Here is an 18,455-nt window from a genome sequence, read left to right as displayed (position 1 = left end):
ATATACTGTAGTCCAGAATCTTTGATTTTTTGCTTTATGTGAATAATCTATGCAAAAGACCTTTTCAGAGAGTAAATATCCATCCTAAATTATATCTGGATCTTTTCTGAGAAGTAGATACAGAACCACTATAAAAATAATCTGGGCCAGGCGTGTTGGCTTAAACCTGCAATCCCAGTACATTGAAAGGCCAAGGCAAGTGGATCACCTGAGGTCAGGAGTTCAAGACCAGCCTGACCAATATGGTGAGACTCTGCCTATACTAAAAATACAGAAATTAGCTAGGTGTTCTTAGGAGGCCGAGACAGGAAAATCACTTGAACCCAAGAGGTGGAGGTGGAAGTGAGCCAAGATCGCGCTGCTGCACTTCAGCTTGGGCAACCGAGTGAGACTCCATTTGAAAAAAAAAAACAATAACAAAATCTGTATTCCTACTAAAGGTAGTAAGTAAACTAATAATAACACTTAATATTACTCAGCTCAGAAGTTACTCTTACATTTTAAAATATCATGGAGAACTAAACATTCCTCATTTTTGCTGCCACAGTAACTAATACAATCTCTTTTTCTAAAACCATATAGCAGGCCCTGGGGAAGTAAGATAGATGGTAATCAGATGTTATTCTTAAAGTAGCACTATAAATCATTTGAGATTTTTTGCAGTTAACATTTTTTTCTGTTTTGTTATTGCATATTTAAAAATCATACATATCAACTTCTTTGAGTCATCGGAGTATTCTTCTTTTAAGGCATTGCCCCAAATACAATGTTAGCAAAAGTATGCAGTGATAAGAATAAACCAAATGGACAATACCAAATTCTCCCCGATAGACAAGCTGTGATGGACTTCATCAAGGATTTACCCATTAGAAAGGTAAGATTTTGTATAAAGTTCATCATCTATAATATGTACTCCAAATTCTGAAGAGATAACTATGTAGGCCAATAGTTAATCATTCTTTGCTAAAAAGTTTTAAAACAATAGATAACAAGCAAGAAGTATAATGGGTGATTGAATTTAGAGTTGTAGAAATCTTTCTATGAAACCCTAAAAGTGAGATTTAGTTTATTTGCTGTAAATTTTTAAGAAAGTAATAATTACAGATTTTTAAGTGAACTCCTGCCAAGCAGAAGGGAAATTAAAATAATATTTGTAACAGTCCTTTCATCTGTAACTTAGTGCTAGCTTAGTTCTGAAGTCCAGATTGCTACTAGATTAATGGGCATGATGCTTCAAAGATATTTAGAATTTTAATGTTGTTGACAAAGAGTAAACCAAAATACTTCACCATTTTAAAAATGGTAAAATTATCCCTCAGGGCTTCCAAAAAGTATATACCTTATTTTTTTTAAGCTTCTAGATTTTTTAAAGCTTCTAGATTTTTTTTTTACAGCTTCTAGATTATTTTTTAAAGCTTCTAGATTTTTCTGAATATATACACTTTTTTTCCCAGTAATTGCACTACACACTACTGTGTATGATGTTCTAGGACTTGCTTTTCTCATTCAACATAATGTACATGAATGAACTTAAATATTTTTCCAGTGCTCAGTATATAACATATAAATGATTACTGACTAGTATATGTAAAGTGTAGCTGCAAAGCAGTGTTTTCCAATATGTTTTTCAAGTATGAATATGAGCCGGGCGCGGTGGCTCAAGCCTGTAATCCCAGCACTTTGGGAGGCTGAGGCGGGTGGATCATGAGGTCAAGAGATCGAGACCATCCTGGTCAACATGGTGAAACCCCGCCTCTACTAAAAATACAAAAAAATTAGCTGGGCATGGTGGCGTGTGCCTGTAATCCCAGCTACTCAGGAGGCTGAGGCAGGAGAATTGCCTGAACCCAGGAGGCGGAGGTTGTGCGGTGAGCCGAGATCGCGCCATTGCACTCCAGCCTGGGTAACAAGAGCGAAACTCCGTCTCAAAAAAAAAAAAAAAAAAAAGTATGAATATGTATTCTCTTTAAAAAGGTTCTGGGGTCAAATACCTTTGGGTGTGTCACACACTCTTGTGTCACTATGCATATTGATATGTTAAAGATTCATAAATCTTGCAATTAAAAGCTTCACTTAAATTTGTTAGTCCCACCATTCCCCAAGTTTATATGACCACAATACTCCTTTTTTAAGCCTTTTGTAATTCCATGAAATGCTAGTTTAGTAAATGTGGTCAAAAGTAATTAAAGGAGTTTTCTTGCATGACTTATGAAGATAGTCACATTATTTATACCTTTAATCATTTATAAAAGGTATAATAATTTATACTTTGGGAGGCCGAGGTGAGTGGATCACCTGAGGTCAGGAGTTCAAGACCAGCCTGTCCAACATGGAGAAACCTTGTCCCTACTAAAAATGCAAAATTAGCCAGGTGCGGTGGTGCATGCCTGTAATCCCAGCTACTCAGGAGGCTGAGGCAGGAGAATCATTTGAACGCAGGACGTGGAGGTTTCGGTGAGCCAAGATTGCACCATTGCCCTCCAGCCTGAGCAACAAGAGCGAGACTCAGTCTCAAAAAAAAAAAACCTAATGAGATTATAATCTCAGTTTTTAGCTCACCTTTAAAATCTATTAATAATAAATATTGATTCTTTTCTAGGTTTCTGGAATAGGAAAAGTTACAGAAAAAATGTTAAAGGCCCTTGGAATTATTACATGCACAGAACTTTACCAACAGAGGGCATTGCTTTCTCTCCTTTTCTCTGAAACATCTTGGCATTATTTCCTTCATATCTCTTTGGGTCTAGGCTCAACACACCTGACAAGGTATCTATATGTATTGTCATTATGTTTTTTCTTTAGCATTTACTGCAGTATCACTTTTAACCATTGATGTGAGGCTATAGGATAACATGTTTTAAAATTCTTTTAGGCTAGTTTAATTCAGAATATAATGTTTGAATTAGAGTCAACAGATTGGATGTAGGAGAAAAGGAAAAGAAGAATAAAGAATCACTGCTAGGTTGTTGGCTTCAGCAGTTGGGTAGAGAGACCAGAGGAATGATAGCTACTTTCTTTTTTATCCTACCTGTTCTTTGTTCAGAACCCAAGAGGAGGCTGGGCACGGTGGCTCATGCCTCTAATCCCAGCACTTTGGGAGGCTGAGACCAGGGTGGATCATGAGGTCAAGAGATAGATAATATCCTGGCCAACATGGTGAAACCCCATCTCTACTAAAAATACAAAAATTAACTGGGCATGGTGGTGGGCACCTGTAGTTCCACAGCTACTAGGGAGGCTGAGGCAGGAAAATCACTTGAACCTAGGAGGTGGAGGTTACAGTAAGCTGAGATTGCACCACTGTACTCCAGCCTGGTGACAGAGCAAGACTTCATCTCAAAAAAAAAAACCAGAACCTAAGAGGAATGCCAGCAGTCAGGTTGTTCAGCCTGGCAACAGAGCAAGACTCCATCTCGAAGAAAAGAAAAAAAAGAAAAGGAAAAAAAAAAACCAGAACCTAAGAGTAGTCAGATTGTTGTGGAAAGAAAGATGGCAATATTCCATAATACACACTTTAATAAAGAAAGGAAATGTGATGATTCTTTGAAAGCCTTTAACTACATTTCTTTGGTTTTCCAAATTTGTAAATGATTCATTCATTCAGTACTGAGTACTTTGTGTTAGGTACTATTCTAGGCACTATGGATAACAGCAGCAAATAGGCGTTTGCTCCCTTTATGGAGTTTACAGACTAGTGTGAGAGATAGAATATAATCAAGTAACAAATGAAGAAAGTAAAGCAGAGTGAGGGCATAGAAAATGACTTGGGGTAAGTGTGAGGGATGGCAACCATTATCCAAAGGGAGAGAGACCTGTGGGAGCCAGTCATGCAAAGGCTGAAAGAGGGAACAGCTAGAGGAAATACCCTGGGTTTTCTTCCCTGCCACTCTTTCATCTAGGTCTTAAAAAGAGGAACTCTAGAGTTAGAAGGTAAATTGCTGAGAGGATAGGTGAGAAGAAGGGAATTTTAAAAGACTGGGAATCATGGAAGTCAACACTGGGCACTGTTTTTATAATTTTGTCATCATCTTGTCAGGCTGTCCTCAAAATGACTCCTTTATATTCTTGTGTTTAAACTAAAGGACAACAATAAAAATCAATGGGGATGCATATAAAATTGATTGACCAATTAAACCTACTAAATTTTACAGAGATTGCCAGGCTTGTTGTAATACTTTACTCATCTCTTCCTGCTCTTCAATCTTTTGAGTCCACAGTTAGCTGACTTTGATTTTCAGTGGACATAATGAAAGACAAAGATGTCACAGCACTATAAGTAATTATATTTGAAGATAGCAGGAAATAAAACTTTATTTTTAATCCAAAATTTTTTTATTTCCATAGTGCTTGAAAACAATATAGTTCTGATATAACATAACATATATTAACGTGGTATTTAGAGATGTGGGTAAAGCTTTTACGTGAAATTCATAGGTAATTTATAATAATATATCAAGCCTGCCTTTCCCTCTGTTCGTATTCTCTATTCCCTTACTTTGCTTTGTTTTTTAATCTGAGTACTTCTCCCCTTCTATCTATTCCGTATTTACTACTGTATTTGTTTATCTGTCTCTCTTCAGTGGGATATATAAGTTTCCTTAGGGCAAGTACTTGGTCTGTTTTCTTCATTACTATATCCTCAAGTTCTAGAACAGTGCTTGAATCATAATAGATTCACTAAATATTTGGAAAATGAGTACTCTACATGTCATTTCAACTTTTTGGTTTTAACTACTCCTGTTGAGCAGCTAGAATACAGCCAAACTAGGTAGTTCAGATTCCCAGTCTTCATCCTATAGCTCTGTACCAAATTCCGACTGAGGTTTTCTAGAGTGCTGTAAATGAATAATGAATAGGGTATGGGAGAAAGAAGTTAATATACTAGACCAAAAACTAGATAAATGATTTTAAATTTTTAAAAATTTAATTGTATTCTATAACTGGAAGATACTACATTACCACTTTCTATTTGTTTTTATAGCTTGTGGTTTTTGATAGTCAGGTTTTTAATAGAAGCAATTTCTAATATCTACGTATTTTCAAGTTTGTTCTCTTCAATAGATATAGACTTGATTAGCCTCTTACCTATGTGTGTTCTTTGTTTATTTTTAGATAAAAAACACTGTTTTTCATGATGTATAAATTTTAACTAAAAATTTGAGATCTCTAAAAGGTAATCGATATGTTAAATCTTGGTTAACTAAAAAAAGTCAGTCTTTGAAAAATAAAGACCTTTTTTTTTCATTTTAAGGGATGGAGAGAGGAAGAGTATGAGCGTTGAGAGGTAATATTTTGTTAATTATTAATTGTGCATAATTCATGTTATTTTACTAATTTTAAATTGATTTTTAATAAATATCACTGAAATAAGAAATCTATTTGCAAATTACTATAACATTTTTTAGTAGTTTACACTCCCTGAAGTAAATGCCTTAGTATAAGACTATTATTTTCAGTTGCTATAATCTCAAAAATAAACTTCAGCAATTTTTTAATGTTAGTTTTAATCCTTAGTGAAAACAAAGCATTTTAGAATTTCATATTTTAATTTCTAGCTTGTTTATAAGGACAATTGAGTATTTACCTCGGAAATTTAAAAAGTAACAATGGTAATTCTTCCTAAAATTCTTTCAATATTGGTGATTAAGCAGAAGCTTAATCACATAGTAAAATATTACTAATGAAAGAGAGCTTAAAGATGATCTAGTTTAGTGGATCACAATCCTGTTGGAAAACCAGAGAAAATCTTGATGGAAACTTACTATTTGGGGAAATAAGTCATTGTTTGAAACATCCCTCAATTATCTTCTCAAAGTAGCAATGTTCGTTCCACTGAGACATTTAAGAAACACAGACCTAGGGCCTGGCAAGGTGGCTCGTACCTACAATCCCAGCACTTTAGGAAGCTGAGGCAGGCAGAACACTTGAGGCCAGGAGTTTGAGACCAGCCTGGCCAACGTGTCAAAACCCTGTACCTACTAAAAATACAAAAATCAGCTGGGCATGGTGGCTCAAACCTGTAATCCCAGCTACTTGGGTGACTGAGGCTCAAGAATTGCTTGAACCTGGGAGGTGGAATTTGCAGTGAGCCAAGATGGCAGGCACCACTCCACTCCAGCCTGGGCAACAGAGTGAGACTCTGTCTCAATAACAAAACAAGACAAAACACTGACCTAGTCAACGTGTGTTCATATTTCACATATATTGTTTGTGGTCAGAAAAGCTAAATAACTTTTACAAGACAACACAGTAAATGGCTTTGATAAAAATGGCTATTTTAGGTTTCAGTCCATGTGAAAGCAATCAAAGAGAGAGAAAAAGCATCCAAAAGCAAAATAGTATTGTCCTATTAATAAAATACTCTGCCATTTTGTCTGTTATTGAGGACACTATTTGATATACAGGAATATGTTCTCCACTGTTTTTCTGGAAACTGTCTCTCCTTGCTCTTTTTTAAAATGGGCCATATAACATCAAATTTGGTATGAAGTTGGAGCAAAGGAGGTTGCAATTTATATCACACACTTCTTTAATATAGAAAGAACTCTTATAATCAATAAAATAGAAAAAATGAATAAAGGTCTAATTAACTAATAGAAAAGGAAATACAAATGGCTCTTAAAACAAGTGAAAATATTGCCATTTTTATTTATAATTTAAAAAATACAGATTGAAAGTTCTCTCAAGATACCTTTCTTTCACTGGTTGGCCAAGATTCTAACATACTCTATTGGCAAGACTGGGGGAGTGAAAAATGTATAAACTTTAGAGGGAGTACATTAGGTTTTTTATTGCCATTATAACAGATTTCTACAAATTTAGTGGCTTAAAACAACACAGATTTATTCTCTATCATTCTGAAAGTCAGTGGTTCTAAAGTTAATGTGTTGGTAGAGCTCTGTTTCTTCTAGAAGCCCTGGAGGAGAGTCCATTTCTTTATGAAAAGCTTCTAGAGGCCACCAGCATTCCTTAACTCATAGCCTCAGCAACTTCTTTATCTGACTCTAACCCTCCTGTCTCCTTCTTATAAGGACCCTTGGGATTGCATTGGGCACAGCTGGATATTCCAGAGTAATCTCCATCAGAATTTAATCACATCTGCTAAGTCCCTTTTGTCATATAAGATACTAGGTTCACAGATTCCAGGGATTAGGATTTGAACATCTTTAGGGACCATTATCTGGCTTACCACAGGGAGAAATTTGATAATATATATCAAAATCACAGATACGCATGTCCTTTGATCCCATAATTCTTTTACTAAGAATTAATACCACAGATGTAGTCACCTGTCATTTTACATATATACAGCGTTACTCACTGCATTTTTTATGATAGAAAAAACTTGAATATCCATGAATAGAGAATTGGTTAAATTACCTTATATTTTTAAATTAGAATATTATGCTACTGTATAAAAATGAGGAAATCATTTACTCATGGGGAACTCTCACCAAGATAAATTAAGAAAAGCAGGGTATTAATGTATCTAAAATTCTACTCTTTATATAAAAAAATGAGGGGGAAATCTCATGTTGTTTGCATATATATGTGGGATATATCTAAGGAATTCATAAGAATAAGAAGCTGACTGATTGATTGTTACTAGGGAAGAGAACTGAGTAGCTGAGGACAAGGTTAGAAGTAGAAAGGGGACTCTTTTCTGATGGGTCACTTGCCCAGGGTCCATACTCATCATTCTGACCTCTTTCTATTTTCCTCTTTTATGTTAATATCACCTATCAACTTTCTTCAGTACTCTTTTGCAAATGAATTCAAAATATCTGTATTTAATCTTATCAGCCTTTATTTTCAACTGTCTATTAAATAACTCTGCCTAGGTTTCATGGGCCAACCCTTTAAATCTACTTAAAGATGTTTTCATCCAGAGAATCTATGTGCAGTAATTGGAATGATATTCTCATTTGGACTTTCTTAAGATAATCTTTTGTTAACAAAGTTTATTTATATATATATATATATATATATATATATATATATGCTCTAATCTATTTTAACTTCTGGAGGTGTTACCATTATCTGTTGGTAACTTTATCTTTTTTGTGATATAATAGAGCAAGAGCATAAAATTGTTCCTTTGCTAATCAAGCATTATTTATATAGATCTTAGATATTTTTACTTAACTAAATCTTAGTTCCTCTGAAAACTTTATTTTGTACTGCAGAAAATATAACTTAATGCTGGCTATATAAACATGCATACCATTTCCAAACTATCCTGAATTATGATTTACTTTGTGCATCAAAATCTTCTTGTCTTTTTAGGACTTTCAGTGAGATAAATAAAGCAGAAGAACAATACAGCCTATGCCAAGAACTTTGCAGTGAACTTGCTCAAGATCTGCAGAAAGAAGGACTTAAGGTGCTTTATTTTTATATGCTGTCCTTAGTTTTTAAGTTTTTTAATAATGCTACCTTAAAGCTAGAGTTAAATTACACATTTCTTAATGATGACTACAAATTAATAATTGTTAGAATGGTGTATTCCTGCCCCCAACAGTCAGACAAATTCAATTCTGACCCATATCTGAAGTCTGTGATGAGGTGATTCTATGAAGAAGCAACTTACGAGGTTAGAGTGGTTCATTATAATTCAGAGGACTTTACTCCTGTACCTCAGGAGTACATTTGAATAAGTTCAAAACCAGAGTTACACTGGCATTAGAGAATAAAGCCAAATAAAGTGTTTCCCAAGAATTGTATTCACATATTACAAATGTCTTTCCAATTGTCCTTTAATGTTTTTCTTACTTAGACAATGATCTTCTAAAATAGGCGTTTTGTTTCAAGGATGTAATCCAGGTTGCTTAACACAGGACAACAAAAACCTGTAAGGCTTTAATCTTGCTATTTTATAATCTTCAGTCACAACAATTTATATTTAGTATATTCCCAATACTCTTAAACCATAGGTAGAGTGAGTGCAAAGTGTAATAAAAAAGTATTTTTAAATTACTACACAGATACACAAATATGGTTTGATAGAAGAAGTAAGACCTAGTGTTTAATAGATCAGTAAGATGACTATAGTGTACAATATTCTATTTTACATATTGGAATAGCTAGAAGAGAATAATTTGAATGTTTCCATCATAAAAAAAATACAAATATTAAAGGTCATAGATATCCCAAGTACACTTATTTGATCTTTATGGAGATCAAAACTGTGAGGTACATTTGATAATTTACTGTGTTCATACTATGCATCAGTAAAAAATTTGTTTAAAAAATTATGACAAAGTATGGGATATCTGATGAGTATTTTTCTTATAATCCTTCTCTGTCATACCTTGAGTTTAAGAATTTTATTTATAAAAAATATTTAAATGTTTAATTTTATGATAATTTTACATTTCCAAGAAAGTTACAAAAAATAATAGAATTTCAGCATACTCCTCATCCAGTTTTCTCCATTATTCATGTATTACCAGAATACAGTTGTCAAAAGTAAAAACTGACCTTAGTACATTGCCAATTATTAACTCAGCCCCAGACTTTATTAGGCGTTTACTTATTTTTCCATTAATGTCCTCTCTGCATTCCACAGTTCAATCTGGGGGACTATGTTGCATTTAGCTGTCATGTGTCTCCAGTTTTCTGGTCTATGATAGTTTCTTAGTCTTTCTTTCTTTTTCATGACCTTGACAGTCTTGGGTAGTACTATACAGGTATTCTGCAGAATGTCCCCCAATCTTGGTTTTTTGTCTGATGATTTTCTCATGATTAGATCAAGGTTATGGATTTTTAGAATACCACAAAGAGAAAGTGCCCTTTTCATAACATCCTATCATGGGGTATATAATAGCCACATGACATCATGGCTGATATTAACCTTCAACACTTGGTTAGTGTTCGCTAGCCTTCTCCACTGTGAAATTTGTGTTTTTCCCTTTCGAAGTAAGTTAGTAAATCTAATCTACCCTCTGATGGGAGAGAACAGGAATTAACTTCCTTCTCCAGGGGACACTAAAATATACATAACATAAAATTTACGACTTTAACCATTTTTAAGTGTATGGTTCATATTGTTGTATAACCATCACCACCACCCATCCCTAGAACTGTTTCATTGTCTCCACTGAAACCCTGCCCTCATGAAACACTTAACTGCAGGCGGAGGATGGCAGATCACCTGAGGTCCGGAGTTCAAGACCAGCCTGACCAACATAGAGAAACCCTGTCTCTACTAAAAACACAAAATTAGCCAGGTGTGATGGCACCTGCCTGTAATCCCAGCTACTCAGTAAGCTGAGGCAGGAGAATCGCTTGAACTCAGGAGGCAGAGGTTGTGATGAGCCAAGATCGCCCTGTTGCACTCCAGCCTGGGCAACAAAGAGTGAAGCTTCGTTTCAAAACAAGACAACAAAACAAAAACAAACTTAAATATAAAGGGAATTCTTATATGTAAATTGTTTGGCATAGTATCTGACAATATAGAAGGCACACAATAAATATGAGCTATTCTTAAGTCCTTTTCAATGAGACACTTTGAGAAAGATTTTTTTTTCCTTCCTTTGTATGAATCAACCTCCAAAAGAGAGTCAGTAAAAATGAAAGTGACTTGTCGGGTGCGGTGGCTCACGTCTGTAATCCCAGCACTTTGAGAGGCTGAGGCAGGCAGATCATGAGGTCAACAGATTGAGACCATACTGGTCAACATGGTGAAATCCCATCTCTACTAAAAAATACAAAAATTAGCTGGGCATGATGGCGCACACCTGTAGTCCCAGCTACTTGGGAAGCTGAGGCAGGAGAGTTGCTTCAACCTGGGAGGCGGAGATTGTAGTGAGCTGAGATTGCGTCACTGCACTGCAGACTGGCAACAGAGTGAGACTCTGTCGAATGAATGAATGAATGTGATCATTTAACCTTGCCCTTAATGTAAATGTCTTTTATATAAATTTGTTAGGGGGCCAGGCATGTTCCCTCATACCTGTAATCCCAGCACTTTGGGAGGCTGAGGTGAGAGGATCCACAAGAGGGCGAGAGTTCGAGACCAGACTGGCCAACATGGTGAAACCCCATATCTACTAAAAATACAAAAAATTAGAACAAACAACAACAGCAACACACACACACACACACACACACACACACACACACACACACACAGAGAGAGAGAGAGAGAGAGAAAAAAAAATAAAAATAAAAAAATTACTGCATTTTTACAGTATAATAAAATAAAAATCTGTGAGAGAGTGTAGTGCGGAGCACCTGGTCAAGGCCAGGGCCTGGTCCTGGGCTTCTGTAGAGTGATGTCAGCCTCCCTGGCTGGCTTGCTGCGATCCGGAATCTGGATTTGCCTCTTGCCAGAATCTCCACTCATCTTCCACTTTGCTGAAGTGTATGGGTCAGCTTGGTGCTGATGTGCGTGGTGGTGTGTGCAGGGAGTGTACCTGTAATCCTAGCTACTCAGGAGGCTGAGGCAGGAGAACTGCTTGAACCTGGGAGGTGGATGTTGTGGTCAGCTGAGAGCACTCCACTGGAATCCAACCTGGGCAACACAGTGAGACTCTGTCTAACATAAAAAAAAAAAAAAAAAAAAAAAATTCAGTTGGGAAGGGGAATAATAATTACTGGCTAAAATGGGATTTTAAGTCAAGCATAGTGGCTCATGCCTGTAATCCCAGCACATTGGGAAACTGAGGCAGAAGGATTGTTTAAGCCCAGGAATTCAAGACCAGGCTGGACAACATAGTGAAATCACGTCTCTACAAAAAATTTTTAAAAATTAGCTGGGCATAGTGGCACGAGCGTGTACTCCTAGCTACTTGGGAGGCAGGAGGATAGCATGAGCCTGGGAGATTGAAGCTGCAGTGAGCCACGATCACGCCACTGTACTCCAGACTGGGCAACAGAGTGAGACCGCCATCTGAAAACTAAAGTGGGATTTCAGCTTATGTTTGGAAAGGGGGAGTAAAAATTGTTGGCTAAAATGGTATTTTAATTATAATAGTTTTTATCACCATGTTTTATAAATAATTGGTTATACTTCATATTCTTGTGTCCATAAACCTTTCTGAATTTTTCTAACATGACTTTTTTCTACAAGTTAGGACATCTTATAGAATAACATATTCTGGTGGGTGCGGTAGCTCGTGCCTGTAATCCAAACAGTTTGGGAGGCCAGGATCCCTGGAGGCCAGGAATTTGAGACTAGCCTAGGTAACACAGTGAGATTCTGTCTCTACAAAAAAATTAAACAATTAGCCGGGTATGGTGGCATGCACCTGTTATCTTAGCTATCAGGAGGCTGAGGCAAGAGGATCACTTGAGCCCAGAAGTTGAAGGCTGTAGTGAGCTACAGCTGTGCCAGCACACTCCAACATGGACAACAGAGAGAGACTTTGTCTCAAAAATAAATAAATAAATAACGTATTGTATATGTTATAGGGTAGAACTGTTACCATTAAGTTGAAGAATGTGAATTTTGAAGTAAAAACTCGTGCATCTACAGTTTCGTCTGTTATTTCTACTGCAGAAGAAATATTTGCCATTGCTAAGGAGTTACTAAAAACAGAAATTGATGCTGATTTTCCACATCCCTTAAGATTGAGACTTATGGGTATGACTTTTAATTTTTATTTTTGTTTTTTCTTAAATCTGCTAGATTTTACCAAATAATCAACTATGGGAATACAGGCGGCCCCCAGCTTAACAGTGGTTCAACTTACTGATTTTCAACTTTGCGATGGTGGGAAAGCTGTATGTTGTTTTCAGTACACTCTCAACTTACAATGTGGTTATGTCTGATTAACCCATCATGAATTGAAAGTATTCTAAGTTGACTTACTATGTTTTCAATTTACAATGGGTTTATCTGGATACAATCCTAATTTAAGTCAAAGAGCACCTGTATTCTCACTTTCATTTTATTTCTTAAACATGTTTAGGAAGTATTTCCTTTGCTACTGCCATTTATCTTAATTATTAGATCCTGATTTGTGAAGCCATGATCAACTAATTCCAGTAAGAGCCAATTAAAGTTGTTCTTTTCCTTATTAATGAAATTCTTGAGTCCAGGTATGTTTCAAAATTCAAAACTTTTCAGGTTTTAGAAATCAAATTCAATGCATGTGTATTATGTAATACTTCTCTGTGGATCTGGGGCAACATTGCCAGTTTAAGCACATTAATATTTCTGTAGCAAAACAAAATAGTCAGAGACTGTAAAGATTCTAGTCTCTCGTTAATTTAGTCATCAGTTATCACTTGTTTACAGTTTTCAGTTTTCAGAACTTTTTGGATTTGGAAATTACAGATAAAGAATTATGATGAATGAAATCACATCTCTAGCCATTGCACGGTAAAAACTAACAAGCCATGTTTCCAAAGTGAACTGGATCAAATTATGTATATGGATCAGCGCTCCAAATGCCCACTTTACTAGTAGGAATGGATCACTAGCCATACTTTAATATAAGAAAGATACGTACACACTTAACTGAATAAAATGTTAATTAAAAGAGCTGGGCCGGGCACAGTGGCTCACTCCTGTAATCCCAGCACTTTCGGAGGCCAAGGTGGGTGGATTGCCTGAGGTCAGGAGTTTGAGACCAGCCTGGCCAACATAGTGAAACCCCGTTTCTACTAAAAATACAAAAAATTAGCTGGGTGTGGTGGTGGGCACCTATAATCCCAGCTACTCGGAAGGCTGAGGCAGGAGAATTGCTTGAACCCATGAAGCAGAGGTTGCAGTGAGCCAAGATCACACTATTGCACTCCAGCCTGGGCAGCGAGAGTGAAACTCCTTCTCAAAAAAAAAAAAAAAAAAAAAAAAAAAAAAAAACAAAGAGCAGATGTCTATAGAAGCTTAATTCATACTTGCCAAAACTTGGAAGCAAGCAAGATGTCCTTCAGTAGGTGAATGGATAAATAAACTGTGGTACATACAGACAGTGGAATAATATTCAGCACATTAATGAATTATCAAGTCATGAAAAGGCATGAATGAAACTTAACTGCCTATTGTTAAGTAACAGAAGCCAATCTGAAAAAGCTAAATACTGTATGATTCCAACTATATGAGATTCTGGAAAAGGCAAATATAAATACAGTAAAAAATAATTGATTGCCAGGAGTTAGGAGGGAAGGAAGGGATTAATAGGCAAAACACAGGAATTTTAGGGCAATGAAATGATTCTGTGTGATTCTATAATGACGCATGTCATTATAAATTTGTCCAGGCACACAGAATGTACACCAAGTGTGAACCCTATGTAAGCTATGGACTTTGAGTGACAATGTTGTAGCAATGTAGGTTTGTAGATTGTAACAAATGTACCATTCTGGTACCACATGTTGATAGTTGGGGTGGAAGGGTGTACATGTGTAGGGGAAGGGGATCTATGGGAAGTCATTGTACCTTCTGCTTAATTTTTCTGTGAATTTAAAATTCCTCTAAAAAATAAAGTTTATTGGAAAAAAAAAAAAAAAACTAAAGAGTCTGTATAGTTGACACCAGTTAGTTACATAGTATTTAATGGTATTATGTGTCATATATGAATTAAAGTCCTACATCATCCTGCTAACTCCAAATAGTTAACATTTAATGGTATTCTTTTATAAAGGAAAGTAAATTTTCACTCATAATACTAGCTTTGAAATGTTACTTATTGTTTCTCTGTAGCCAACTTTTTGTATATGTCATAGCACGAGACAAAATGTTTTTATGCATTGTGAGTGAATTGGCTTTGTTGAATTTGAATTGATTGTGATTGATCTAATTTAGGTGTTCGGATATCTAGTTTTCCCAGTGAAGAAGACAGGAAACACCAACAAAGGAGCATTATTGCCTTTTTACAGGCTGGAAACCAAACCCCATCAGCCAGTGGGTGTATACTAGAGAAAACTAACAAAGATAAGTTTGCAAAACCTCTAGAAGTGTCTCATAAGAAGAGTTTCTTTGATAAAAAACGATCAGAAAGGAAATGGAGCCACCAAGATACATTTAAATGTGACACCATGAATGAACAAAGTTTACAGACATCACAGCTATTCCCAGTTTTAAAGAAGATGAATGAGAATTTGGAAATATCAGAGAATTCAGATAACTGTCAGATATTTACCTGCCCTATTTGCTTTAGGGCGCAAGGATACATCAGTCTGGAAGCCTTTAATAAACATGTAGATGCATGTCTCGATGGATGTTCAATCAGTGAAAACTCTAAAATGTTCTCATGTTCACATGTTTCTGCAACCAAAGTTAACAAGAAAGAAAATATTTCTTCTTCTTCACTTTATGACAAGCAAGGTGATGAAGCCCATCCAAAAAATAAAGAAATATCTTCAGTAGATTGTGTAGATTTAGTAGATACTATACATAACTCATCTAAAGCAGAAAGCATAGATGCTTTAAGTAATAAGCATAGCAAGGAAGAATGTTCTAGTCTCCCAAGCAAGTCTTTTAATATTGAACACTGTCATCAGAATTCTTGTACTGTTTCATTGGAAAATGAAGATGTTGGATTATTAAGTAGACCAGAATCCTGCCAGCCTTATTTATGTAAAGTGGTAACAGGCCAAGCTCTAGTTTGTCCTGTTTGTAACGTAGAACAAAAGACTTTAGATCTAACCCTGTTCAATGTGCACGTAGATGTTTGCTTAAATAGAAGTGTTATCCAAGAACTAAGAAGGGATAAAGTTAACCCAGTTAATCAACCCAAAGAAAGCTCCAAAAGTACTGGTGAGTATGTAGTCATTTTAAACTACGTGGTTTTCTAGGAATAAGTTTTATTAAAATTAATGAGATTGTCGTTAAATCTGAAACACACTATTAAAATGGGTAGTTGGTGTATGCTGCTATTTAGGAAAATGTTAGTTACCTTGCCATAGTTTAGAATTAACTCAAGCCTATAGATTGTGAATCTTGGGAAAACTAGTTTGATCTTGATTTAGTACAGAATGAACTCAAAGGTTTAAAGAGTTGAGTGATCTAATCAAAAAAGAAATTCTTTCAGAGAACATCTGTGAAGGCACAGTGGTAAATTAACTATAATTGCATAACAAGAAAGCCTCTTCAACTTGTTTTTTGGTAATGTTGAGTCTACCCAAATTTCACCAATAAAAGTAAGTGTAATGCTAATAAAACTAGTAAGTTACAAAGAAATTATAGTTTTTGGTGTGTTTACATGTGAACTATATAGTACCAAGGAAATTATTATCTTTAATCAATTAGTTTTAACTTTTTAAATTTTTATACAACTTTTAAATTATTTCATATTATTCTTTATGGAATTTCTTGACTTTTCTTTCGTCTAAAGGTAGCTCAAGTGGAGTACAGAAGACTGTAACAAGAACAAAAAGGTATGGCTAATTTGAGCTTTAATAAAGCTGGCTGCAATATGAAAATTCACTTTTATAAATTATTAAGTAATCCATATTAAAAATGAATTATTTTCTTGAATCTCTTCCTGCATTTTAATTGTGTATTCCTTTTCATTCTAGGCCAGGATTGAGAACAAAGTACTCAACATCAAAGAAAATAAAACCAAACAATCCCAAACATACCCTTGATACATTTTTTAAGTAAACATTGAACATTTGATCATTAATTTTTAATTGAAACTTGTTGTTTTATAATCAATGAATTTGTTTTTCCTGATTTTAAGTTTGCAGATTTATTTAGTGAAGGCAAGTGCAATAATCCTTCCTCAGATGACGTTTGCTTTTCTAAGAATTTGGAATATATACTAATTATTTATATCTTTTTTATAACCATGAGAATTTACTTCTGTTATACATCAATTAGAAATTAATCCGGTTAAGAGATAATTTTTAAAAAAGAAATTAGGAATTCGATCAGAAGGTGATTTTTAAAATTATTTTTATACTAATTAGAAAAACAGATTTGTAAGGGCTTTCAAAGATTCATGCAAACCTATATTATCCTAAGGATTTTTTACCACTTAACTACTTTGTTGGCATTGATCCTAGTATCTTTAGATACCTCATGAGCATTCATAATTAAAATTTATCTTAAGTTCTATGAAGAGTATTAACATAACTAGCATAAGTGGTTTTCTTACCTTCAGGAAAATAATATAGTATTATCTGTGTTAAAATGGTTTTTGCTTAAAATATAATTTTTAATTTGGCTTTTCTTATTTAAAATTCTGTTATGAATAAACACTTGAATCACTTTTTAAAAATATTTAGTCCAAGATGATTCAAAGTAGTTTTATTTTAATACAGGACTTTTAAATGGCAGTATTTCATTTCTTGTCAGTTATGTTGGTACTTTCTACAAATCTATAAAGAAGAATGAATTGTATAGCCACTTTATTATAGTCTTCAAAAGAAAATGTGTAATCCAAAAGATTAATGTATATTAAGACACATTAAGTATCTTAGTTACATTGCTATCAACATTTTTATTAATAGCTGTGAAAGAAGACAGCTTATTAGTAGTTAGCTTAAGTAGTTTCTCAACATACTTTTGTGCTATCAATGAATTCTTCTCAGATAATCATTATTTAGGCCAAGCACGGTGGCTCATACCTGTAATCCCAGCACTATGGGAGGGGAAGGCGGGCAGATTACTTGACAGGTCAGGAGTTCCAGACCAGCCTGGCCAACATGGTAAGACCCTGTCTCTACTTAAAAAAAAAAAAAAAAAAAAAAAAAAAAAAAAAAAAAAAATTTAGCCAGGCTTAGTGGCAGTGGCACTTGCCTGTAATCCCAGCTACTCAGATGGCTGAGGCAGGAGAACCATTTGAACCTGGGAGATCCAGGCTGCAGTCAGCCAAGATCTTGCCACTGCACTCTAGCCTGGATGACAGAGCAAGACTCTGTCTCAAAAAAAAAAAAAAAAAAGTTATTGTTTAATTGCAACATGAAGTTGGAAACCATTTTCTGTTACTTCTTTAAGGAATGAAATCATCTGTTCTCTTATATTTTTGTTTTCTCTCCCCTTGCTTTCATATTTTAGTTTATTATCTATATATTTATGTAAATATATATTTTATATATTATAATATTTTGGGAATAGCATAATTAAGAACGCACAGACTTTGGCAAAGTGGTAACTTGACTTTTAATTACTAGATTGTTTAAAGTAAGCTTAATGCCTGTTAGCATGCCAATTCAATCCCATGACTGATGTTATTATATACTATGACAAATACAAAGTTGTAGTGTTATGGTTCTTGATCATGTGATTTACTTACATAAATTCTGTACAAATTTAAGTTCAACAAACACTGATTTAATGTACTGAAAGGTAAATAGTACTATATTCAGTTCTTTTCTGTCTTGCCTTGTTTATTTTTATTATTTTCAATATTAGCATAAATGCTAAATTATTTTATTTAAGGATTTATTTAGTTGAATGTCATCATTTAGTAATATTTAATAATCATTTGAAATAAAATTTAGAACTTTAATTGATGTGAGAAGCTTTTCTTACTTTTCTACTCTTCCTCCCTCTTACACCT

The 18,455-nt window shown here is 34.8% G+C and overlaps 1 protein-coding gene across 3 annotated transcripts in view; it reads left to right on the top strand.

Annotated features, from left to right (window-relative positions):
• POLK (DNA polymerase kappa) overlaps positions 1 to 18,404 on the top strand; it is a 96,626-nt gene extending 78,222 nt beyond the window's left edge. For all 3 annotated transcript variants that reach the window (XM_003920842.3, XM_074384649.1, XM_074384654.1), the window contains 8 exons: positions 750 to 874; positions 2,600 to 2,766; positions 5,252 to 5,284; positions 8,287 to 8,383; positions 12,415 to 12,586; positions 14,753 to 15,706; positions 16,284 to 16,326; positions 16,468 to 18,404. In XM_003920842.3, the coding sequence (XP_003920891.1) occupies positions 750 to 874; positions 2,600 to 2,766; positions 5,252 to 5,284; positions 8,287 to 8,383; positions 12,415 to 12,586; positions 14,753 to 15,706; positions 16,284 to 16,326; positions 16,468 to 16,552 (1,676 nt within the window). In that variant the 3' untranslated portion in view covers positions 16,553 to 18,404. The remainder of the gene's footprint in view (positions 1 to 749; positions 875 to 2,599; positions 2,767 to 5,251; positions 5,285 to 8,286; positions 8,384 to 12,414; positions 12,587 to 14,752; positions 15,707 to 16,283; positions 16,327 to 16,467) is intronic.
• Positions 18,405 to 18,455: the final 51 nt, after the last annotated feature.

The sequence above is a fragment of the Saimiri boliviensis genome, chromosome 1 (genome assembly GCF_048565385.1).
Source record: "Saimiri boliviensis isolate mSaiBol1 chromosome 1, mSaiBol1.pri, whole genome shotgun sequence".
NCBI lineage: Eukaryota > Metazoa > Chordata > Mammalia > Primates > Cebidae > Saimiri > Saimiri boliviensis.
This window is presented reverse-complemented; position numbering and strand designations above follow the sequence as displayed.